This window comes from Triturus cristatus, chromosome 4_2 (genome assembly GCF_964204655.1).
Source record: "Triturus cristatus chromosome 4_2, aTriCri1.1, whole genome shotgun sequence".
Taxonomy (NCBI): Eukaryota; Metazoa; Chordata; class Amphibia; order Caudata; family Salamandridae; genus Triturus; species Triturus cristatus.
Window position 1 is genome coordinate 36,431,522 of NC_140586.1, and position 27,210 is coordinate 36,458,731.

Consider the following 27,210-nt stretch of genomic DNA (forward strand, 5'->3'; position numbering starts at 1 on the left):
CAGCTAAACAGACTGCTCAAACTCAAACATCCGACATGACAAAGACAATAGTCCCGACGCCAACACATTGTATGACGATTAAAGATCCTACTCTTGACGTAATTGATATACAGACACATGCTACACCAGACGAAATAAAGAAATGGACTGAATTAGGAGGGATCCAAACGGATCAAGGATGGATGATGAAGGAAAAATCTGTGTGGTTCCTTCCTGATTCAATGGTCCAAGTCATTATTAACACTATACATAGTCCAGCACATCTAGGAGAAAAAGCTATGCTAGACAGCATTCAACACATTTGGTTCAACAAACATTTACGAGCAGCAGCTAAACAAAAAGTCCGTACCTGTATGATCTGTTGTCAGTTCAACCCAGGAAAAAGCGTACCTGTAGAACAGGGTGGATTTCAGCCTCCTGATCACCCTTTTGAAGTCCTCCAGTTGGATTATATCCAGATGGAACGATGTCGAGGATTCAAATATGTTCTCGTAGTTGTCTGTGCTCTTTCCCGTTGGACAGAGGCATACCCGGTTTCAGATTACACTGCCCCGACTACTGCCAAACAGTTAGTTCGAGAATTCTTCCCACGGTACGGTTTACCACGTGTTGTCTACTCAGATAACGGCCAGCCGTTCTCATCCGAATTAATGAAACACGTTTCACTTTTGTTAGGTTATCAGTGGAAATTCCACTGTGTCCGACACCCCGAGGCAGCAGGTCTCGTAGAAAGACATAATCAGATCCTGAAAATCAGATTGTCCAAAATATGCAGAGAGAAAGGTGTCGACTGGGTAGTAGCGTTACCCGTTGCACTCTTTTACATGAGAATGGTAGCACACTCTCGAACAGGGCTATCCCCGTATGAGGTGATCTTTGGCAGACCACCAAATATGTGGGGGACGCCTATACCACGCAAAATAACGGATATTGACTGTAATATGCTGACAGATTACTTGGCTTCCTTGATGTCTGCACTACAATCTTGTCGTTCACAGGTAGCTGCAGCTTTTCCCGACAACACTGAGGTGAAACCCCATGACGTAATTCCAGGCGACCTGGTCTTAGTGAGGAACTTTGATCGAAAGACTCAGCTGGATCCTAGGTGGAAGTCGCCGCAACTGGTCTTGCTCACCACAAGGACAGCCGTGAAAATCGAAGGCAGAAAAGGCTGGGTTCATTCAAGTCATATCAAGAAATTCCATGGACGACCATCGGATGTGAATACCACACCTCGTGTGTCTTCACCTATTGACTCAAAACTTCCTTTGGTTGAATCAAGTAGTCACGAACAATATAAACTAAAACTCAGGTCTAATCAGTCAAGCAATTTGATTGTTTAAGTCCTCTCCAAGGTGAAGCGGTTGAATTGTCTCTGACATGTATCCCTTGGACCTGAATAGAGAATGCACCCGAAAAACGTTGAAACGACAGGCGTACTGTAAATCACTGCGTAGTCATTGCACAGTGACGTTATTAATTTTGTTTTTCTTAAGTCTTTTAATAATTACTGCAAGTATATTGTTGCACATATATTATCCTATTTCTAGACACGTTTATAATATTACTGCTGAACATTCTTTCAGTGAATTACCTCCGCATGAATTGTCTTATAGATTTGCGCTGCGCAATAACACGTTTATTAGTATGTTACATCATTCCCATCAGGTTAGCAATGCTACAAATTGTTGGATATGTGGCCGACTCCCTCCCTATCAGAATTATAAAGGAATTCTACCTCTCTTTCCATACCCGTTCACACACAACGGCTCCTGTGGAGCATGGTTTAGTTTAATTAATTCCTTAGATTCGAATTCTGCAGTTTATCAAGATAACTGGGTATGGGGAAATTTGAATTTAGTTTTACTTAAGGTCTGCTACCCTAACAAGGAGGGACTTCCCCAGAGAACAGGAACTGATCTAGAAAATGAAGTGTATGGATTAGGTAATTTCACGCTTAATCTTATGATCCTAAATGTCGAATCCGAAGCTACTCCACTTTTACCCGCCATGTCAGTATTTCCAGTAAAAGGTGAATTATGTGTAAGAAAGAATGGTTCCATACATATGGGCCATAGTAAATGCACCACTGTAATAGAATTCAGTGATCAAGGCAAGTCGACATTTAGAGCTTCCCGCCATTCCTATTTCATATGTGGTCAGGCGGCATATGTATACCTACCTCTAGATTGGGATGGTACCTGTTACATTGGATTTCTTTTGCCACCTGTTTTCCTAGCCCCTCCTGATTATCACAGAAATACTCATTTAGTACACGATAGAGAAAGGAGAGATCTCCCAATTGTCGATTACACTGAAACAGCATGGGAAAAATACACAGATTTCAATAAAGGTCTCTTTCCCTATATAGGTACCGTTACTAATAGTAAGCTGATACGTAGATTAACTAGAACCCTTGAAGCAGTAGTGAATGAAACTATTTCCGCCTTAGGCAATTTAACAGAAGAACAGTCTGCTATGCGGATTGTTGTGCTTCAAAATCGTCTTGTCCTTGACGTCATCCTGGCCGACAGGGGCGGAGCTTGTAGGGTCATCGGATCAAGTTGTTGCATTTTCATACCAGAAAATTCGCCATCTGTATATAAAGCCATAACCCGCCTTCATAAGATTGTAAGCCAGATACACCAGAATCCAGGCACCTGGACTTGGTCCGGTTGGTTTTGGAGTGTATTATCTACCTTTGGATGGAAGGTCCTATCCTTCCTAGGTATTGGCTTTCTCATACTATTCAGTTGCTGTCTATGCCTACAATGTGGACCAGCGATTTGTGGTCTGTGTGCCACATCGTGTATTCCAGCACCAAGATTTCATTCATCCCAGAAGAAAAAAGAAGAACAAATGATGCTATATGAACAGATCAATGGATTGATGAAGATTGATATCTCTTGACGGGCAAGTAGGGGACAAGGAGGGAATGTGGAAATATGGATTTTTATGATCAGTTATGTCCCCTATCTTGGACCCCAACGGTTTCATGTATGAATCACAAGTACATGTATGTTCCCTCCAGTTCCAGTTATGAAGACGCAAACACATGTGCGTCCACCGTCAACATGTCCTCTTTCAGATCCGCCATGAATAGGCTGGATATTCCATTCCTAAGTATGAAAGGCCACCGGCTTTATATGGTTCACTTATGCCATTTTACAGTCCAGGCAAGTAGGCCCTGATTCTGTTATCAAGCTTTTCTTGTCTTCTGCCTCTGAAGCTCCAGTCTGAGCCTGCATCTGTGACCCTGAACTTTGTCTCATTCCCTGCGCGGCTCACGAAATTTGACATCAGCCTGTTGCCTGCCAAGAAACTGTATTTTACCTTGGACATTATCTGCTCCGCTCCCTGCCCAATGCATTCCTGTCTAGTAGTTTAAGTAAACATTCTTCCAGCTACCGAGCAAAGGCCCGGCTTCTCTGTCCTCTATACAAGTAATTCATAGCCTTATTATTATGGAAGATTTCTGCCCTCGCATCTAGTGTAGACACTTAGACGCTTGTACACGCACTAACAGTCAGTATAGTCAGTATAGAATAAGATTCTACTCTAAGAGACCTCTCTTTAGGATAACATAGTTCTTTAAACATAGGATGTTAGATATGATTTGGGATTAGGTTGACTTGACCCTCCAGACTTCTGTCGCCACATGTAGAGCTAAATGTCAAGTCCCCTTCACCCCCTAGTTGCACGTCAATCACACGTCATGCGGCTGCGCGCGCATTTCTGCCAAGTATTTCTGCTGACATTGCGAAATTCTTTCATGTAACCACCCTATTATGACATCACATCTGATGACGTTCTTTAATCACACCCAGTTACGCCTATTTTTGCTACGCATGAATATATTATCCACACTATCAATTGTTACGCCTCTCACATTTGCTTCACTGTAATGCCTATTGTATAAAAGTGATTAATTATCAATAATGTATGTACTTCACTTCCTGAACCTTCGTGGTGATGGAACTTGGAGCAACCGATTCGAATCGACCATTGGAATAAAGCCCATTCCGAACCTCTAATACCACGGATTCTGCCTCTTATTTACTGAGCTATTTGTTATTATGTTTCTGTATCAAATTAAGTCCCGGTAATTAAATTATTTACCACAACGCCAACAATCTTGAAGGAGAGCGTGAACAAACGGGAACCGACCCAGATTGCGAGTGAGTAGATTGTTTTATTTAATTCACAGCACTGCCTGCATGACGCGTTTCAGCCTACCAGAGGCCTTGATCACATGACGCCATGGGAGTTGTGATCCCGCTTTTTAAAGTGCAAAATGCTAATTATTGAGATGACACAATTGGCTGATTAGAACTCTGCATAAATAGACATAGAAAAGTTTCTTAAACATTGGATAACATCAGAACAGGGCAGTAATACGAAGAGCACCTGCATCAAACAGTTAAAATACTGATAATACAAATTTCATATGATAAAATTATTTCTGGCAAGTAACCCATGGTAAAATAACTCAAACCAACATTTTTTATTTTGGTTTCGTGTCAGTGTAACAGAAAGCTATAAAGTTATTTGTTACAGAGTTGAATATTGATGCTTTCCTATATGTGCAAAGCGAGCAAATAATGTGCAAAATTAGCAGATTACATCAGACCCAAGTGGGTATAATCTAACAAATTTAAATTAGAAGTGCACTGTCAACTTGAACACTAATTTGTCAGCCAGGACATATTGCACAAACACTCCTACTTGCCTTATGGACGCAGTGCAACCTACAAGCCCAAAGTGACATGGGGGGTTACTGTAAAGTGCATATAAGAGAGCCCTTGTTATAATCCATGAATTGGCCAATATTTTGACAAATGTCGAAATATGTCTAGATGCAGAGAAGACATATAAAATGCAAAGTATATCAAAGGGTGTGTCATCTGAAATTATTAAAACCAACAGTTGGTGGAGGAGGTGTGACCATCACACAATGCAGCGTAACACATGGGGAGTCAAATCTAAAACAACCAAATTTAAAGGCAAGTAAAGAGGTCCTCACTGGAATTAAGGCCCTGCGGCGTCTTCGTGTCTCGTTCAAGGATGTATCTCGTTTCGAGAGCACGAAGCAATGCTTCTCTGTTGCCACCACGTCTTAAAGGGAGCACTGCATCAATGACAAAGAACTTTAATAGTTCACTTTTGTTGTCATGTAGTTCTTTGAAATGGCGTGCCACCGGATAAGAGGCATCACTACCATTTATTGCCCGTATATGCTGGAGTATCCGTTTGTGGACCTGCAACTTGGTACTACCAACATATTGCAGGCCACATGGACACTCCAGCACATACACGGCGTACTCGGTCTTGCAAGTAAGTGGTTTTGTGATGGAACGAGGAATTTCGCAAAACGGGATCGAGAACTGCGTCCTGTTAACACCTTGTCTACACGCTTTGCAGCTAGGGCATCTCTTGAAGCCTTTACAAGACAGCAACCAGGTTGTGTTGGAACCTCTCTCAGGACTAGATTTAACTAAAGCATCGCTCATAGAGCGAGCTTTCCTGAAGGTGATGTCTGGACTAGCTGCCATTAGATCCCCAATGACAGGGTCATTGCAAACCAAGCTCCAATTTTTCTTCAGAATTTTTCTGAGTGCTTGGTGTTGACGATTGTATGTCCAGATCAATCTAACTGGTTCCCTGGTGTGGACAGGTGTAACAATTGATCCCTTGTTGATCAGGGCCTCCTCTCTAGACAAGCAGTTAGCCTTGCGTATGGCGTTGTCAATTGTTGAAACAGAGTAACCTCTAGCTAGGAAACGTGATTTGCTCAAATTCTGTGCCGCTAGGCAATCGGACTCTGTGCTACAGATGCGCCTGATACGCAGCATCTCCCCGTAGGGAATGCTGCGAATAAGATGCACAGGATGGTGACTTGTGGCATGGAGAACCGTATTACCCGCGGTGGGTTTCCTGAAGAGGCGTGTATTGAGTTTGCCATTGTCAATAAAGATTTCAACATCAAAGAAGAACACTCTATCTTGACTAATATCTGTGGTGAAACTGAGATTAAGGGTGTTAAGATTAATAACATCGATAAAGTCAAGGATCTGTTGTTTTGTGCCTTGCCAAACCATGAAAATATCATCTATGAAACTATATATATATAAATAAATCACTTAAAAAAACCATAGGTTTCACACATGTTATAGTTAGGTGGATATTTCACTTGTAAAAAAACAATGAAATTCCCCCGTTATAGTTAGTTCAGATAACTATAACCCTTCCTCATGGACCGGAAAGAAACAGTGCACTTGCCTGCTCAAATGAACAACTGAATGCCCCACAGGTGACAGTTAGGTCAGTTCTTTTTTCCCGGCTCCTTCTGTGAGGATCCTGGAGCATTGAGCTTGTCAGTTAGTGGGGTTTTTATTACTAATTTGTCTTTTCAAGTGGAATTTTTTGTCTTCACTTAACGTTTTCAGTACTTGCAGTGCTTTCTCCATTTTTTCCTGACTTTCCAGCTATTTTTCCAGTCAGAAATGCCGACCTTATTTAATAAGTGCCATTGCTGTGGGAAGAAAATGGCTAAATCAGATCTGCACTTGGTCTGTATTGTGTGTTCACCATCCTCACACAGACCGGACATGCGATACTACTGCAAGCAGTATTCTAGAAGGGAGAAGATCAAACTGCATGCAGGAGAGAGGAAAGGAGTCTACAAGTGGCCTGGAAGGACATCCCTCTAAAGAGCCCTTCTCTCAAAAAAGGTTGACATCGAGAATACCCTTGTGCTCTCCTTCGGCTTTTAAGTTGCTGGTGTCACAGTCGGTGTCGAAGAATCTATTGCCGTCGAAGCGGACTACGCCAGGTATGGCACAGTCTAAATCTAGGCATGAGTTTGCTTCTCATCGGCCGTCATCGACCTGCCCTCGTAGACGGTCCAAGTCAGGCTCCCCTACGGGTTTGGAGGCTACAGTGCCGACGTAAAGGGCACATCAGAGATAGACGCCGAAGACCCAGACGTCGGTATGTCATGGTGACAAAGATTCATCACAGATGGCAGGGCGATTATAACAGTCGAGAAGATCGCCGTCGCGAACGGCTCCGGTTAGGTAGTCGAGAAGAAGGTAGTCTTCGACGTCAAGAAGGTCACCGGCGAGGAGGTCGCCGTCGAGATCTAGAGCCTCTCGGACGGCTCAACCAGCCAAGTAGATCGTCACCAGTACCGACGTGGTGGAACTCTTCAACGTTGAGGGAAATTCAGGACTTAATAGCGAGGAGTGATTCGTCCTCCCCGGACCCAAGGATCGTTCAGATCACGCTGGAGGGTTTTCCGGCTCCAGAACAGTAGTCGCCTCCTACTAACCTTTCCCCGAGCTAGTTGGAGAGCATAAAGGACTGGAAGATGCGAAGTGTTACTCCTGGTTCTGAGTACTCACAATTATATTCACCTTCTCGTACTCCTGTTAGGCCTGCCACACCTCAAAGGTCCAGGGTTACAAGTAGACATAGATCACGTTCGCCTCAGATGCTGAGTACAGGTCTCGACACCATTCGCCTCGAGACGCAGGTCTCCTTCATGATCTACTGACTCCAGTTCTTCAAAGGCCTATTATTTACTTACTTTGTCTTCTACTCCACCTCTCAGAGTATAACCAGTGGATGACATCATTACCTTTAACAAGGTACTGTGTAGAGGGGCTGAAAAGCTCAACATTGAGATGCCTGCCTCTGTCATTTTTGAGACACTTCATCATAGGTCTTCCACTAGACCTCTGCTCCCTTTGGTTCCCGGGCTTCTAGAACCAGCTCTCCATACCTTTCTAACACCAGCTTCAGTTGGAGCAGCTCCTCCACGTATAGTAAAGCAATACAGAGCCCCAGAATAGGACCCAGTTTTTCGGAGATCTGATCCTTCACCAGACTCGGTCATTGAATCAGCAGCAAGGAAAGGGCACATAGGGGCCTCCTCATCTGCAGTCCCCCCCGACAAAGACAGCAAACCTGTGGACTCCATCAGTAAGAGGATGTGCATGAAGGTTGCTAGCGCTTCCACACTGTTGGGCCAATATGACCGTTCCTTATGGGACTCTCTCTCAAGGTTAACGTAAAGGCTACCAAAGGAAGATAAAAAGGATTTTCAGGAGACCCTGCATGAAGGAGGTCTGGTGGCAAATCAGGTCATAAGAGCAGCAACAGATACTTCAGACCTTGCAGCTCATGGGTATTTGCATGACATCTGCGCTAGATTATCCTTCTGGCTGAGACTCACAGGCTTGAAACCAGTGGCTCAACACAGAATTCTGAACCTTCCCGTCAATGGTACCTCCCTCTTTGGCTCTCATGCGGATGAGATGTCAAGGATGAAATCAGAATTGGACACCTTGAAGGCCGTCGGTTTGGAGAAAAAGAAGGACTTCCAATGTCGGTACTGCCCTTATGATAGTCGCCAATACCAGCAGAGGGTTCAAACCCCTCATAGGCCTTCACAGCAACATCAGGTGAGATCGCATTTCCATCAGCAGCGGCCCGGTAGAGGAAGAGGGGGCTCTAGACAAACAACCACTGCGGCAAAACAACAGCCCAGGCAATGAGTGCAAACTACAGCTCCCATGAGCCAAGGTCCCATCCAATACTAGTCCTTCCTCAGTGTCAGCCTCTGCTAGAAAGGTCCTCTACATCAGTTGTCCCTGCTCTTTCTTCGCTGCTCCGCAGCCCCAGATAAGTCTTTTCCTTCTCTCCGACTTGGTTTGCTGAGTTCTGGATTGTTTGTTTGCTCCGGGGCCCATCTCAGTGAGCAGGGCTCGGGCTGTTGGTTGTGTAATCTTGTGCTGGTTATTTCTGCAGATTCCCTTTAGCCGCAGGAGCGCCTAAGCTCCTTACGCGGCCGGCCCATCAACGCGGTCGGCGAATGGCACTGCTAGGGGGAGCTTGAGCGTCTCGTTGGTCCTGCGGCGCGCCTCCTTAGATGAGGAGACGCAAAGCGAAACCAACGGACCTGCGAGCCTTGTTTCCGCACCGCCACACCTGTACGCCTCCTCGGGGGTACGTAATTTCCCGCACAAACAATTAATTCACGCCCCGGCAGGGGTCCGTATTGCGGCGCTGCCGCGTTGATCGCCTGCGGGCACATTATTTCTAGCACTCACCTCTGAGGAGCGATTAGCGTGCTGGGTGGCGGTTGGGTCCCGTCACACAGCTAAAGGCTGCGCGCGCAAGGCAAGTGCAGCCTCTATTCGCAGTGTTCCACACCGCACGCACATTTCTTGCAGTCTGTCAAGCTGCCCACATTTGGTTGGAGGGTTTGGCCTCCTGTATAAATCTCCCTTGATACTTCAAGGAGGGGGCTCTCTCTTTACTGGCATTTTCTTTGTTGGACCGGGTAGTGAGAAAAGGAACCACCGGCTAGGACTGAGGCTATTTTCAGGTGTGTGAAAGATGTTGTGGGGCCTATGGAGGAGCGCCTCTCTGACCGCATTATTGCGGAGTGCGCAAAATTAGCTTTCTCCCACGCAAACTCTCAGGGACCAACTCCTATCCCTTCACAGGAGGAGGGGCCGTCGCTGCCGCCTAAAAAGGGTCGCAAGGAAGGCGGCGCCGGGGAGCCGCGGGGGGTGGACAAGGATGCTTTTGACCGTCTCAAACGCGCGTTTCTCGCAAAGGCACCCTTGTCGCCCCCGGCGCCCTCCCCGGTCCAGACTCCTGCAGGTTCTGTGGTACCGGATTCCCCTTCGCCGGATGCAGGATCGCCGGCAGATTCGGATGATGAGGAAGGGTCCTCACGTTCTTGGCGCCCGACCAGCTCCGTCACTGAGTTACCTCAGGATTCATCGGGCATGCTGGATCCGGATGAGATTATTCATCCGCGGTCAGCGGCCTGGGCACCCGGGGATAAGGTGGCAGAGTTTGTGGCGGGTCGCCTCCAGAAGCCTTTGGAGAAGGAGGCTAGGGGTTGTCTGCGGGCGGAGTGCCCTCGATCGACTTTGGGCGGGAAGGTGGCCCATACACCGGAGCTGGATTCCAAGATGGCCATCTTCCTGGCCAAATATATGAAAGACCCCCGTAAAGGCATAGACCGTTCCTGTCAGGATAAGCTCCTTGACGTGGTAGGGCAATTAAAGATTTTAGATATGGCGGAGGAGGCCAAGGTCACAGGATCCACCATTTCTCCCGACGTTCTTTCGAACTGGGCACAGCGGGCGGTAAACTTTTTGGGTAACGCCAATTGTGCCCTCTCGACTGAACGCCGGCGTTCATTTTTGATTAAGTTGGACCCCAAGCTGGGCGAATTGGCATCGTCCGAGGCGGGGGTCGTCGCAGGAGGAGGACTTTTTGGAGATCCTTTTGTGTAGGAATTAGGAAAGTTTGTGGCCACATTCACTAGTTTGGACAAGGCCCAGTCCAATATTAAACGGGTCTTTCAGTCTCGTTTTTCCGGTGGGACTGGACGTGGCAGGGGCCACGCGACCAGCCGTGGCGGACAGCACAACCCTGGCAGGGGACAAGGCTCCAGGCGAGGTCAATACAACACTACCGCCAATTTTACCAACTTTTACCTGACCAGAGGGCAGAGATTCCGGGGTCGCGAAGGCTACAAGAATAACGCCGGAGGGTCCACAACCAGCGATTAGTCTTATTTCCCCTTCTCAAGTTCGTATCGGGGGTCGGTTAGCGGCCATCCGGGAGGCCTGGGGAGCCATCACGAGCGATGCCTGGGTTCTGCAGACCATTCGGGGTTTCCACATAGAGTTTTACGATTCACCCCGCCAGGCAGGTCTTCCGCATCCTGTAAGTTTTTCCGTGGCCGATGCAAGTCTTATCGACGAGGAAGTTTCCAGTCTACTCCGCAAAGGGGTGATCTGTCGGTAGACTCTGCATCCCCAGGGCTTCTTGAGCAATATCTACCTAGTGGAGAAGACAGATGGGGGCGGCGGCCGGTTATCAACTTGAAAGAGTTCAATGGCTGGTTGATATACCGCCATTTCAAGATGGAAGGGATCCATCTCCTTCGGGATGTGCTCCTTCAGGGCGACTGGATGGCACGCTTGGATCTCAAAGACACGTATCTTGTGGTCTAGATTCATCCCCCTCACCGCCGTTTTCTGCAGTTTCAGTGAAGGCACCAGATGTACGAGTTTACCGCCCTCCCGTTTGGGCTGTCCTCGGCACCCTGGTGCTTCACAAAGGTGCCCCACCCAGCAGTGGAGTTTCTGCGGAGCCAGGGGGAGCGAATGATCGTCTATCTGGACGACATCCTCCTCATGGCACAATGCCCCCGGAGGTTGCTTTCTCAGCTGCATCAGACGATTTCTCTCTTACAGGGCTTGGGCTTCATTATCAACGGGGACAAGTCTATTTTACATCCGACTCATAAGATAGTCTTCCTGAGATTTGTGGTGGACTCGGTTCACGCGTCATTGAGCCTTCCCCAGCGGAAGATGGGCAAGATTCGGCACCTGCTACGGCAGACTATATCCAAGTCCCACACCTCCCTCCGTCAGATTGCCCGGGTGGTGGGCCTTCTCTCCTCATCCATCCAGGCAATCTTTCCGGGACCCCTGCACTATCGTGCGCTGCAACGCCTGAAGGCACACCATCTTCGGAGGGGCATGTCGTACGACCAGAAGGTTCCTCTGTCAGAGGAGGTCAAGGAGGAAATGTCCAGGTGGCTCGCCTACATGGACGCTTGGAACAGCAGAGCCATTTTCGGGGCCGCTCCCGACATGGTAATAGTCAGATGCCAGCAGGTCGGGGTGGGGCGCTCGCTGGGGCGATTTCTCCACTGGAGGTGCTTAGTCATTAGACTAGCAGGCGCTCCATATCAACTGTTTGGAGCTTCTGGCGGGATCGTTCGCGATCCAGTGTTGGACCAGAGACAGGGTTCGCTCCTGCGTCCTTTTGAGAATGGACAATGTCTCCGCGGTGCGTTACATCAACCACCTGCAAGGCCAGGCCAATCAGGTGACGGACTGGCCCTCCCGACATTTGCGGGATTCCAGCCAATGGAAGCTGAACTTTCGAGTTTTTCAGTGGTTGCCCAGCCTTTGGGGCCATTTCTCGGTGGATCTGTTTGTCCCCCGTCTGGACCATCAACTTCCGAGGTTTTTCAGTTGGAGGCCGGACCCTCTTACGCAGACAACAGATGCTTTCTTGCAAGAGTGGAGTCAGGAACGGAGTTATGCATTCCCTCCGTTCTCCAAGATTGTGAGATTGGCAGCTCAGGCACGCCGTCAGAAGGCAGAGGTGGTTGTGGTGACACCGTTTTGTAGGTACCAAGTGTGGTTTCCAGTTTTTCTGGAACTTTCTTGGGATTTTCCAATCCCACTCCCCCAGTTTCCTCATCTTCTTCTGAATCCGAACGGGGAGCATCATCACCTGATCGCTCAAGGTTCTCTCCTCCTCATGGCATGGCGGCTTTCCGGCGACGCTGGTCGCTCCCAGCCTCTTATCAAAGGCCTGGGCTGCACGCACCTCCAAACGCTATCGGTCCGCCTGGACGAAGTGGCTACGTTGGTGTCTTCGACGGGGTTTGGATCCCGTGGTCACGGGCATCATTCCCATTCTAAACTTTTTGGCAGAATTGGCGACGGACGGCCTGGCATATCGAACCATAAATGCAATGCGTTCTGCTATCTCGGCGGCCCATTGTCCGGTTGAGGGTGCCCCTGTGGGCGAACATCCTTTTGTCTGTCGACTTTTGAGGGGTATTCGTTTGTCTTTACCCCCGGAACCACGTTATTCGGTCTTATGAGATGTCAATGTGGTCCTTAATTTGTGTTTATCTTGGCAATCGAATAGATACCTTTCCTTGAAGGAAATTTCGGCGAAGCTGGTTATGCTGCTATGTCTGGTCTCTTGTCGCAGGGTCTCAGATGTGCGTGCGCTAGACATTCCTGCGCGAGTGTTTTCTCCGGACGGAGTGACGTTTACGATTGGCCGCCGAACAAAATCGGCATAGAGGACAATTTCGTATCCGGCTTTTCTGAATGTGCCCTAACTATGTGTCGTAAATTGCCTGAAGGCTTATGAAGATATAACCTCTGAATTACGCCCTCAGGGCGAGAGACAGCTTCTGATTGCATTAAAGAAACCGCACAAAGCAGTCTCGTCCCCCACCATTGCTAGGTGGGTGCGGTGGGTCATGCAAGAAGCGGGGATAGACCCAAAACAGTTTGGTGCTCAATCCGCCAGGGGAGCAATGGCTTCGAAAGCGTTCTCTCTAGGAGCTCGCTTGGAGGATTTAATGCGAGCCGCGGACTGGTCTTCGGATTCCACTTTTAAACGGTTTTACTGTGAACCGGTGGTTGACTTAACTCATTTGGTAGTAAGTAAGCTTTGAACTAGCATAATTGAAGCCTCCAGTCCTGCTACAGAATCGAAATTTGCCTAGTATAGTAACGGTAAGTTTCAATTCTATTAAGGACACGGAGGCGAGGATTATCCCTCCCTTGGCACAATCGGTGCGAATCCACCCGTATGGCAATAAGTAAAATATTTTTGCACCACAGGTGGTTTGCATGTTATATTTAATGTTTGCTTTTATAATGTTTTGGTGATATATTATACAGTTTCAGGGATCTTTACGGTATATGTTTTGTTTTCAGGGAATGATGGTTCCAAACAAGACCAGTGATTCTGAGGCGTTCGCGCAAAGAAAGAGGGACAACTGATGTAGAGGACCTGTCTAGCAGAGGCTGACACTGAGGAAGGACTAGTATTCGATGGGACCTTAGCTCATGGGAGCTGTAGTTTGCATGGACTTGTGTTGTTGTTTATCCCTCAAGATCGTTTTACCCTCATTTGGGAAAAAGGGATGTTGATTGTTTTTCTGGCTGCTGTGGAAAAATATGGTTAATAAAGCGAAGAAGGAATAGCATAATCCTCGCCTCCGTGTCCTTAATAGAATTGAAACTTACCGTTACTACGCTAGGCAAATTTCGATTCAGAATAGAGTCGGACCAGTTCAAAGTCCTGCCTTTCAGACTCAAATCAGCTCCCCGCACCTTTCCAAAATGCATGACGGTGGTGGCTGCCTTCCTGCGGAAACAAAAGATCTCCATCTAGCCTTATCTAGACGACTGGCTTCTCAAGAGCACCTCTCACAGCCTCCTGCAGGAACATCGGAGACTCTGCATTCAGCTCTTAAATCAGTTGGGCCTGTGCGTCAATGTTAAGAAATCTATCCACAATCCAACTCAAAGGATTCACTATTTTGGCGCTATATTAGACGCTGCAAACACAAAAGTGTTTCCTTCAGAGGAGAGACTATCATCAATACTCCTCAAATGTCACTCGCTCCTACGAACACCTCATCACACGGCCAGACAGGTGTCCTCACTGCTGGGCTTGATAGCGTCATGCATATTCATTGTTCCAAATCCCAGGCTACAGATGAGACCGTTACAACGAAAACTTGAAAACCAATGGTCTCAAGTCTCCAACTGCTGGGAGGACACCATAACTCTTCCTCACGCAGTCAAAGTTTCAATAAGATGGTGGATGCAACAACCTCATCTACTGAAAGGAGTTCCCTTCCACCAGGAAATATACAAACAAGCTCTTGTGACAGATGCGTCCCTTCAGGGCTAGGGTGCTCACATGGGATCTCTTCAAGTCCAGGGGGATGTGGTCAGAAAAGGAGAAAACCTACCACATCAACATGTTGGAGCGAAGAGTGGTACATCTGGCTCTCAAAGCGTTTTTTCCCTCCATAGCGTCACGCTCCATGTTGGTTCAGACAGACAATACCATAACAATGTACTATCAGAACAAGCAGGAAGGGACCAGATCTAGACCCCAGTCTCTGGAGGCTCACGCGATTTGGAAATGGCTGCTGGGGAGGAACATGTCCATATCAGCGGTTCATCTCCCAAGCGCCCCCAATGCACAAGCGCACAACCTCTGACGCAACTTCATCGAAGCGCACGACTGGGTGTTAAAAGACGAGGTAACAACATTTTTCGGAGATGGGGCTACCCAGACATTGATCTTTTTGCAGACGCGGAAAACACAAAATGCTGAGCCTTCGCATCCAGGTACCCTCAACCAGGGTCCAGAGGGAATACACTTTTGATCGACTGTCAGAGAAATTATTCTATGCCTTTCCACCAGTCCCTCTCATACCACTGGTGATCAACAAGCTCTACAAATCCAGGACGGAGATGAACCGGATTGCGCCAGAGTGGCCTCGCCAATGGTGGTACCCGGACCTGCTACACCTTTCCAAAACACCACACCGGAGGTTGCCATGCCATCCGGATCTGTTAACCAAGTTCGGAGGGCAGGTTTGCCATCACAACCTTCCGTCACTGAGATTGACAGCATGGCTCCTGAGTTCCTCCAATATGGTCACTTAGGCCTCTTGCAGGGCTGCATGCAGATTTTAAAAGAAGCGAGAAGGACTTCTATGAGGAAATCAAACACTTTCAAATGGAAGAGTTTTTATTTGTGGTGTACAGATAATGAACATAACCCTATCCAGGTCCAAGAACAGGTTATTCAATCATATCTTTTGTACTTGGCTAAAGCAGGTTTAAAGTTCTCTTCTGTTAGAGTCTGACAGAAATTATAGGTTGTAGAAAGTATCCTACTCCGGCATCTTTCTTTCAAAATGCCAGTTGTTAAAGACTTTCTGGAAGGGCTCAGAAAGGTCTACCCACCAATTTGGTTACCTTCCCCTGCCTGGTTACTTAGTCTCGAAATTAATGGGTCCTCCCTCTGGACCGATTCACAAAGCTTCTCTGCAGCACCTCTCCTGGAAGGCTGCATTTCTAGTTGCAATTACCTCTGCTTGCATGGTGAGCCTTATGTTCTACAGAGCCTTATCTTGTTTGCCCATGCTAACAGAGTGGTTCTGAGAACTCACCCGAGTTTCTTACCTAAGGTAATCTCGGATTTTCATATAAATCAGTCGATCACACAATCCGCATTTTTTCCAAATCCGGTCACTCCTCCCGAGAGGGCGTTACATTCACTTGATTTGAAAAGGGTGCTAAAATTCTATCTTGATAGAACAAAGGATACAAGAAGGTTGCACCGTCTGTTAGTTAACTATGGTCTAATGCACACTGGTTTTCCTCCTTCTTAACGGTCCATTGATAGATGATAGTATCCTTTATCACATTATCTTATCAGCTGCCTCACAAGCAGCTCCTTGGCAAGCCAAGGGCTCACTCTACGAGAGGTAAAGCCGCTACCATGGCTCTTCTTAGAAATGTACCCATTCAAGAGATATGAAAAGCGGCTACATGGCGCTCAGTCCACACCTTTGCCTGGCATTACTGCCTAGATTCGGACACTCAGGCGGATGCCCAGTTTGGCAAGCCTTCTTGAGGATTTTTTTGATAAATTGTTCAGAATGGTTTTGATATGTAGTTATTCATCCGCAGGATTAAGGGGATGGGCTTGCTACTCTAGTCAGTGCTTATGACTATTGAGGACTATCCCCCGGATGAAAAGGCTAAGTTACTTACCTGTAATCTTAGTTCTCTTCCAGGGGTATACTCCAAGTCATAAGCAACCCTCCCTCCTCCCGGACAAATAGCATGTTTACAACAGCAATTCTGTTGCATTATGATCACTACACAGTGTTTCACGCTGTTGAAAAAAGACCTGACCTAACTGTCACCTGTGGGGCATGGTGGGAGCCTGGAGGTCTTAAAGGCATGGCCAAGGTTTTGATGAGTAGTCTATATCCAGCCTTCTGGGCTTATCTGCCTGCTATCACCTTGCATTTTTCCTTCAAAATAAAGGCTATCTTCAAACAAGTTAAGATTACATTTCTCTATGTCAAGGAAATGTTGTTATAGATTATTTTATATAAAAAATACAATGCAATATTGGCATATTTAAGCCAAATTTTGTGTTTTAGGCTGCATATTTATATACATGTGTGTATATTATATATTCATATTATATATGTTTACACATGACTAGTCCTTAGATTAGTAAATATATATATATATATATATATGTTACATGCATATATGTTTGTTAATGCTCTGGTGTCCCCGCACGACTATTCAGTGCTTATGACTTTGATAAGTATACCCTTGGAAGAGAACAGGGAATACAGGTAACTTATCCTTTGCGTACACCAGATCAAGAAATTTAAAAGAAATTCTGTCCACACAGAACCCATCCCATGACCAGCAGGCTGAGGGAACTCAAAAATGTTTGAACTGCATTCATTGCAACAATGTAACAGGAAATATTTTGGTGCATTACAGGACAGGAGAAAAGATCCGCTTGACTCACTCAGCTGATTGCAACTCCAACAATTTAATTTATGCTATCAAATGCCCATGTGGCTTGCTCAAGGTAGGGAAGATCGAGAGGAAAATTAAGATCAGATTAAAGGAGTAAGAAGAATTCGCAACAACAATGTCAATTCTAATCTAGCTGTGCACTGAACGGAGCATAGACACTATAGCTCAACTGAGGTTCCAGATCATAGAGGTACTTAAAAACACCCCCGCTAGAGCGAATTCTTAGATTTTGTCACAAAGAGAAACATACTGGATCAGGAAACTAGATACAATGAACCCTAAGGGACTCAATGACAAATTAGAAATGGGATGTTTCCTTTGAAATTATTTCAGAATGATGTAATTCCTCAAATAACTTTAGATATATCAGTACTATCAGCCACACACATCACACACCTATTCTAGGGGCCACCAAAAAACGTACTTATGCAATGAACTTGGGTTAGGACGAATCACTAGAGAATTTTCGGTCTATATAGTCTATACCATTCATAGCACAATCGAAGATTGGTTTTGTGTATAATCATACTTCGTATGAATTTTGCGGGTAATGAATTGTATTATTTTAGGAAGTTTGGTGCTCAGAAATCTGTTCTATAGACACTAGCGGATTTCAGTATCCACATTTGTTAAACTTGAACATGGCGCTCATGGAAACACGGAGTTGCAATATAACAAGGTCTGTCGTCAGGCGAGTTGAAAGCAGTGCACTTCCGCTGACGGTTGTATTTGTAGTGAACGAACAGCACCGTCATTGACTGACTAAGACGGGACGCTGTATCATAGTTAGATGGAGATGTGACTGGTAAGCGTAAAATACATACTTTGTTAGTATGCTTTTGCACCCATAGCTGTGGGAAAGTAACACATTTTGCTTGTATCTCAGTTTGCTCCACGGCTGGATGGTTTGGGCACGTGCCGTCAAAGAAGCTCACATAGAATACAGAGAGATCTGGGAGCTTGAGCATTCAATGGCACCATGGGGTATGTGTGCTGTAAGCCACTGAGCAGGGAGGAGCCAGATAAGATATTAAAGCTAATTATCAATTAAGCCATATGTCTTTTTCCCCAACTATTCTCGCAGATTGGTATACTGATAGTCCTAGTATTCATTTAATAGTGACACCGCATGATACTAAGTACGCTCCCGTTGCATGTGATGCATGGTAGTTTGGAAATCACGGGGATCTTATCTCTTTACTCTCTCGTTGCATGCGATTCATGGTGGTTTGGAAACAGTGGTAGTTTAATTACTATGGGAATTGGCATGAGACATATATAAACACTAGGTGTACTGAGAGATGTATTGTGGTTCGGAAATCACGGTGGTTCAATTACAACTTGGTATTGATCGAAGATACACATAAGACACTAGGTGTGAATCACCCAGGATAATCAGGATTACACTGATAAATATCATCATCATCATCAAATCCTTTATTTCGATTGTTTAAAATCATAAAAGTACATAAGTAAAACAATTCATTGTGATATATTCGGTTAATACAATAAACATGATAAGAATGAAATAACATACTGTTTTATCAACAAGCAGGGCCCCCCATTTTGTTTAAAACAATCAATCAATCTGTATTATTGCGTATTAATTTCCTACGAATTAACCACATCGCAAGTAAAAACTTGGAAACTGCTACCACGACAAGTGGATTTAAATCACTTCGCAGAATCCTGAAAAAATCGAGGTAGCTCCTAATACCTAGATTCAAGCATAGCTGAATAATCCATTTCTTCCGAATACCGACATATGCTGGGCAAAAAAGCACAACATGTATCATAGTTTCCTGTTCAGATAAGCACCCCGGGCAATTGTGCTCAAGGGCACCCACCCATTTGTCAGTAAAAGAATAGAGGGGGAGTGTCCCATATCTGAACTGTAGAAACAGCTTCTTTGCTAAAGTGGGCTGGATAACATCGAGGTCGGGTACAAAGGCGTAGTAACACTTAACATCCAAAAACAGATCGGTCAGGCTAGAAGGCCTGACTAAACGATAAGCTTTTGTTAGAAAGTAATCTTTAAGGGTAAGGGCAAGAGTTTGTTTGGAGATGCCTAAGGTAGAATTCTCTGGGTTAGTCCAGAGATGGGCAAGGCCAATGTTGGTTAGTGTCTGCCTAACATACTGGAGCCAGGGAATCTTATCAGCCCCAAGTAAGCCCAAGATTACTTTCAATTCGTCTCTGTAGCATGCCAACTCTGGTGTACTCCAAAGCCTTTTCCAGTACATCACCGGACGTGTGGCAATAACCTCAGAAATTGGACGGATATTAAGATCCATCCTCAGTGGCATAAGCGGAGTATTTATTGGAAGTGATAGGAGTTTCCGCAAGAAATTATTTTCGGTAATGGTCAAGTCGTTTGCGCTAGTAAAACCCCATAGCTCAGCCCCATACAGTGTAGAGGATCTAGATTGAACACAGTAGATTTCTAAAGGGGCGCTTATAATTTTTGAGCAACAGTTCTTATGGACTTTAAGGATGCCCCCCACCGCCTGGTTGAGTTTTAAATTGGCTTTAGAAATTTGTGGGGACCAACCCATCTTGTCGTTTAGGGTCAAGCCTAGATACTCGAAAATAGAAACCCGATCCAAGGCGACTCCTTCCATTTTAGGATGTGGATAATTAGAGGATTTTACATTAAAAGCCATGTACTTGGTTTTGCCTATGTTGACCACCAGATTCCTTTTTTTACAAAAGGTTGTAAACTGGTCCAACACCCGCTGCATGCCCATTGGGGATTTGGACAGCAGCAGGGTGTCGTCAGCAAACATAAGGGCAGGGAATTTTCTGGAGGCCAATTTCGGCGCATCTATGTCAATGGCATCAAAAAGATCGGTAATAAGGCCATTAAGGAAGAGGGAAAACAAGGTTGGGGCAAGAACACAGCCCTGCCGAACTCCCTTAGCAACAGGGAAAGGACCGGTCAGATTGCCATGTTTTCCATAACGGACTCTAGCATAGGTCCCGTCATGGAGAATCTTCAATTGATGACATAAATAAGGCGGGACACCCATGTCCAGCAGTAGGTGCCATAGCTGGTTGCGATCCACCATATCAAAAGCGGATTTCAAATCCACAAAGGTCATATATAGGCTACCCCCATCCAATATGACATGTTTCCAATGGAGCAACTGGAGCCTGAATAGTTGGTCCATAGTAGACGTTTTGGCCCTGAATCCAGCTTGAAGTGGGGTTAGTATATTATTCTCTTCTATCCAACTCTGTAGGCGTTGGAGAATAAGCCTAGAATAGATTTTTTGGCTCACATCTATTAGGCTTATAGGCCTATAATTACCTGGATCGAGGGGGGATCCCTTTTTAAAAATGATAAATATAGATACCTTCAGAACATATTAGGTTGCTACTTAGTAACCCTGGGTTCACAACAGTATGAATTTGTAAGCATATTGTATATCTACCATGTCTGTACATTTGTGTTTTTCTTTTTTAAAGATGTTCCCCTGAAGGAACGATTTGTCTCGAAATGCATTGGGCACACGTCATTTAAAGTGGACTAATTGTAGATGTTGAATAATTAGGATTTCAGTGTGTAGAAGTCGGAATTTAAACAGTGTTTACCAAAAATAATGCTGTATGAGCAACGTGTTGACGAAGCAGTACCTTGAAATAAATATGGTTTGGTTAATCATATGATAATCGCAAATTGTTGAATTTGCAAGGTATATTCCTTCATAGTGGTGCATGCCTTGTCCAAGTGCCTTTGGGACTTGGCCTTATTCTTCTACATTTGGCCCTCATCATAGCATGACAGGAAGAAGTCATCAACAGATGACATGCGTGGGTCAATTTCTATTTCCTCTCTTGAAGCATCAGCATTTACATTCTCCCACATCTTCTCTTCTTTTACTACATCTTTTTGTATAGAATATTCCTGTTTAATCCTCCTTTCCATGTTTATTATGTAGATATATTGGTAAGGAAGAAGGCTTTACTAGGCTTTCCAAAAGATGAAGGACTGAGCTCTTCTCTTTGCAATTTGCATTCATTTCCGCTGATTTCCTAAATTAAAGCCTCATCACAAGATTTATTCTTCTAAAAGAGCTCATCAGTTTTGACCACAAAGTGTCTCATTCGGTTTTCGAAGCGGAAAGTCGGTAGTCTTTTCCACATAGATATGACTTTTTGGGGGCTTTCGCTCAAAGTTGAGACCTAGACCTTATGTACAGCTTTACTGGTAGTTTTGAGTTGGAAGGCTTTCATCTTTCAATAAGGTATCTATACTTTATCTTTTTGAGAAGAGACATCCTAACTAAGTGAAGGAGTTTACCCTTGATGTTGAATTTTTCCAGCTCAGAAGACTTGGCAGAAAAAGACTGTCTGCACTGAATGTTTCAGTGTTGATCAAATATTCTTTGTACGTTTTCAGTTTATATACTTAAAAAAAAAAAAAAAGAAAAATCAGGTTTCATCAATGTTAAGGTCTACAAATTAGTCTCTCAATGCCCCTTCAACTCACATCATCTCAGCTAAGCTTTTCTCCTCAGACTCATAACCCATCTCTGATAAGGTTATTTTTCTGTTCTATACTAAAATGTTAACAAGGAGAGCACGGGTTAGCCATGATTAGAGGTGTTCGTAGAGTATTTCAGGGACAAATACATTAACAAATATCACATTTATTATGGAATTGATTTTTATTCTCTTTTGCATCACATGAACATATTTCTTCTCACAGGGTACATAGGTACACCATTTCGCAGCACCATTTTTTCAGGTAGCAATTTCTCATCTGGCATGTTTAGGCCTTGAACTTTTTCAAAGAACGTTATCACGTGAAAGAATAAAGGAATTATTAGATAGCTTTTTAAAATCAATAAAATACTTCTTTGGTGCTATACTGGAAAGGCAGAGTAATCAGGAGTTATGCATTACATTTAACACTAAGGTAGGGTGAAATGTGTTTGAACAACTATTTAGGTCAAATATGTACAAGAACAATCCGAAAGACGCAAAATATAGTTAAAAGGACAAAAATTCAGAAAATGAAGAGAAAAAAAAATGTGGATCAGGAAGAGAGAACTGAAGGATGTATCAAAGAAATATAAACAGCATCAAATAAGATCCCTCTTTGGAAAAGAGGCAGATTATCAATGGAGAACTCCACATGTAAAGTGAGTATTTTAGGGCCATCTCCAGTAAAAGTGTGGGTAAAAACTAGTAGGTAGGAATGACAGATAATACAAGAAAATAGTGATGCAACTACATGGCAGAATAATGCACAGCTTGTGAATCTGGAATAGGTTCGATTTGCTAACATTTCTGTAAAAATTCTTATTTTCACACCCTCGCCCAATCCGCACGGTCATCTAAACAACTAATTTCGCTCCAACTCACTATACCTCCTTTCCAATTTCCTTTCTATTCCACGCAACAAACCCACCTCCTTAGGAATAAAGTCAACACATTTGCATCCATTTGCCCATTTCCTCATGATACATACAGAGTAAGGAATAGAAGGTATTACCTGTTCAGAGAGCTGGTGCTTATTCTCAGCAGAGGACTTTTCCAGGTCGGCAATTCTGGTTTGCTGCTGTTGCACCACTGACCTCAAGTGCTTAATGCAGTTGTGGTTTGGAAGCTCATCTTTTGGCATCTCCAAGCTGTGGAGAATCAAGAGGAGGAAACAGTCAAGAATGTGGCTAATTCATTCTATCACAGTGAGGAAAAAAGCCATTTGGTAGCAGTAAACTTTATACAAAGGTGCAGAACATAATGAGGTTATATTCACATAGAAGGCAAGTCTTTCATTTCTTGTGTAGTCCCCTGAAGGCATCACTAGCCTGCCAAGTAGGCACAGTTAGTTTAATAAGTAATTTTAAAAGATTTAGTTCATAATATTGATCAGCTGAAAACACACTAACTTATCTGCAGCATCTTACTAAGCATTTTTAGAGCGCTATGGAAATGCCTGTTATATAAATTAAGGATAGATATTCAGTCAGTTTATTTTTCTGTGGACTTAGAGGTGCGACAAAGGTAATGGGAAATTTTCACAAAGTACACTTTCTATTAGAGTTAGAAAGCAGTTTCCGCTGCCCCAAAAATCTATTTTTATTTAAAGTTTTCCAATTTACTAGTAGAACTCCACTGTACAAAGTCTGTTCAGCATTTGTATAAACATGGCGACTTCTACACCTACATACTCTAATACTTTGAGGTCAGCATAAACTCTGGTCTCTACACTTAGTCCTTTAGACTCCACACTTTCAGTGCACTTACCCAAATCTCTAATGCAATGCCTAGAGAAAACTGGTCTCTCACTTATGACAATAAGAATGCATTTATGCAGCATTACATATCGCAATTCTGTTGCTTCTCAGAGCTATATACAGCGAATATGATTACTCGATTTCACAGCACTCAATTTAACAACTAAGGAAAAGAGTCCAAGCTAACCTTGTGAACATTTAAACTTGTGCCCTGCAGACAAAGCATATGTCGGCAGCAGTCTTATTTTCTCGCTGTGCCATCTTGCTGAATATTCTTCTACCAACCCAACCCAGACCGCTGCACACTTACCCACATCCCTGCTCACAGGTGACAGGGCGTTTGGGATTGTGCTCGCAGTCGTTAAGGTGAGACATCAGGTTGTCGAGTCGAACCACCACAGAACAGCCAAAAACAGCGTTGTCACAAGTAATCTGCAGCTTAGAGAGCATGTTCCGCATGATCCGCGGGACAGGGCGCAGGTGAGCCACAGTCACCACACTGCGGTCCACCGGGCAGGTTTGCTGCTGTGAGAACCACTGGGTAATGCAAGCATTACAGAAGGCGTGCTCACAGTGAGGAGCCTAGGGGGAGAAAGAGGGACAACGGTTAGAAAAGTTCAAAGTATCAGAGCTTCATTCCCACTAAGTCTCACATTGTGTTATGCATAGTCTGCTCTAGTGGTAAGTAAGAGTCATCAGAATTGTGAATTTGCGGCTCCAAGCACCTATGTTGCTTTCATTATCTGTGGAGTCCATTGCTATCCTCCAACTGCAGGAAATGGTAGAAGGAAGACTAGCATAATTACACAAAAATATACAGATGCTAGCCTCTCTTTCTATTAGGTCCTTATATTATGCCTACATGAACACCAATTTCACATCCAGGACAAAAAGCAAGTAACAGGGTTAAGAAAAACAAAAAAAAAAACATTATTATTTCTCCAACATAATATGGATAAACAAAATGAACTTAAATGAAAGGTTATAAAACATTGCTGGCCATTTCATAAACAGCAAGTAGCAAGCTTGTGCTATACACATTCTTCACTGGTAAAAAGGCATCGTAGCAGTTCAGACACTGGCATCCTAAATGGTTTTTTATCTAACCTAGTTTAAGTAAGAGCTATGCGAATGAAGCCAAAAGCAATGGAAACGCGAACTCACTGTGATCCCGACAAAAACAACCCTTGAAATGAGGTCTGGTCTGACTTCTGCAGCTAATTCTCTAATTTTTCAAGTAGAGGGCCCGTAGCAACATTTTCTTGTATTTTATATCAATCACATTAACTGCAGTTTAAACGAGAAGTCTTGGATTTCTTTAGTATGACCTTATTTGTTCGCCAGATAGATCAGTCTCCTTGTCGTGTCAACATTTGTTCAGTTAAAAACCACTATCTTGATTAGATTGGTTTTACTAAAGGAAACATCTATTAAGGAAAGGCAGAGTTTAAACTTGCCAGTGAGTTATTAAATCAGTTTTTTGTGCAATATAGTCTGCAACTAACATTTGACCATAAGTCTGTGAAATTCAGATAGCTCTTTGATGTTTATTTTTACCAGCTTCGCTTTTCGGGACAAACCCTTTTAAAACAGTGTAAACACTATAGCCTCAAAAGCTTTGGGGCCCCTTGCCAGGTAATCTGACATTTAGAGTCAAAAGGACAGATGCTGAGATTCTACAAGGGCCAAGGTTAGGTGATTTACCACCAAATATACCCAACACCAATAACCCACATATTACATTTCCAGTTCAATTTGTTTTGTTACCCCTCCAAGTGCCTCGAACACTAACAATTTAGTCAGTGAGGTTGATACATTTTTTTTATATTAAAAATTAAGGAGGTGATCTTTATTTTCCAACTTGAGGAGTTAATAAACTGCTAAACTAAGAGTAAGAGGTTACTTGCCAGTAACTTGCCATCGGTTATAAATTCACTTACTGTGTCAAAATGCGATTTAAAAGGCTGGTCTGAAATGTAAGCAGTTTTTGTAGAAGCTTAAATTGTGAGTTCCAACTAGAATTGCAGCTCTGAACTGGGAGATTAATGTTCTACTTAACCAACTACTGGGTTTATTTTTTGAGCCGCAGCACAAATGTGAAAGTAATGTTTTTCCTATCATCTATTCCTTAAGGGCAGTGAAAGATTTGCATGCTTTAGCAGTATAACAATGACTAGTGCAAGTTTTGTGGAACATACTTCCGAATACACACCAAGATTTAAACCTCAAATAGGATGCATTTTACAGTCAAATTTGACTTGAATTAACAATCTTTTTCAAAGACTGTCTATAGTAATATTTATAAACAAAGGTTAAATTGAAGTTATAGTTAGGAATTGTAATATCTTTCTTTATAATTAGGGCTCCCGGCTTTATGGTATTTATTTTTTACCCCATTTCCATCTCTATTTATCCATATATATTTTTTACTAACTTATCTGTATTCATCCATATTTATTTAGGGTCTTGTGGAAAAAATTAAACTGGAATTAGTATATTTCCACATTTATTTAACCGATAAATATGCACTCATGCTTGAATGTCTGCCAGGTTTCGGTGCTGTGAACACCCGCAGAAGATACATCAGTGCACTTATAAGAAAATATGCAAATTTCAGTATCAACCTTATGCATATCCACTGCTGTTAAAGCCTCTTAACTAAAACTCCTTTTTTAACCCCCTGTTTTATCAATCCACACATCTATTGGTCTGGCAGTCATTAGAATTACTCAAAAAGCCAACCCAATTACCGTTTTTATCCACATTTAAAAATAAATACAGACAAGAAAATTAATGTTGTCTGTATTTATCTGGAAAAAATAATAATCAGTAAAACCAGAAAACAGGGGGCCTGATTTATAATTTTTAAAAAGTTTAGAAATTCACTGAAAAGAACAAGGGTTAAAGGGACGTTACATTTAGGTGAAAATGTGAGTTAAAACATACTATTTTCAAACAGCAAAACAGAAATAGTAACTATAACTCATGTCCATTAGGACAGCCCCCACCACACAAGGCAGAGGGGGGTCAGGGTGCCCCAATCCTGCCCTCCTATATCTTATTTTGTTTTATTCTTTCTTCAGGTTGCAACCAGCCTATCACAGCACATGGCTGCGCTCGCTGATCTGCGGTAGATTCTCCGCAGTGTGAAATATACAAAGTTTTTCAACCATAATTTCACAAAAGGTACTGACCGAATGTACACCAAATCACAAAAAGCACGCTTTCTGGACCACAATCTTTTTTTGGCCAAATTTGTTGCAATTCTGTTCAGCCGTTTTGGCTGTAATGGTGTATAATTGTCTTATGGGAAAATGAATAGGGAAAACTTCTTTGGTCCCCCCCCCCCCCCCCCCATTTTCTCTGCCCCCACTTGATTCATCGTCCCAAACGTTTACACACACACTTACTTTGTCAGGTTAACATTTAAGAAGTATAAAGAAGATACCAAGGAATTTAGAGAATTATTCACCACATTTGGCACTACTGCTCAGGTGATCCAATTACAAAGACTGGGATTGCCATTTGGATCATGCAATATATAGTTATGCTACACAATTTGGACAACAACTCCAAAGGAGGCCATGGCTTTACACTAAACTAAAAGGAAAGATTGCTGCATGCTTTTTCTGCCAATATACTTCTACAAAACAATATGCAGAACATGTTCAGTCTGACTTTCATTAATTATTACAGCACATTGCTAGATTCAGGACAGAAAAATACAGGTGATG

The 27,210-nt window shown here is 43.8% G+C and overlaps 1 protein-coding gene across 1 annotated transcript in view; it reads right to left on the reverse strand.

Moving 5' to 3' along the window:
* RNF41 (ring finger protein 41) overlaps nucleotides 1-27,210 on the reverse strand; it is a 317,703-nt gene that overhangs the window by 90,353 nt on the left and 200,140 nt on the right. The window contains exons 4-5 of the mRNA XM_085600310.1: nucleotides 23,787-24,058; nucleotides 22,732-22,867 (exon numbers count right to left, since the gene is read on the reverse strand). Coding sequence (XP_085456436.1) covers nucleotides 22,732-22,867; nucleotides 23,787-24,058 — 408 coding nt within the window. The remainder of the gene's footprint in view (nucleotides 1-22,731; nucleotides 22,868-23,786; nucleotides 24,059-27,210) is intronic.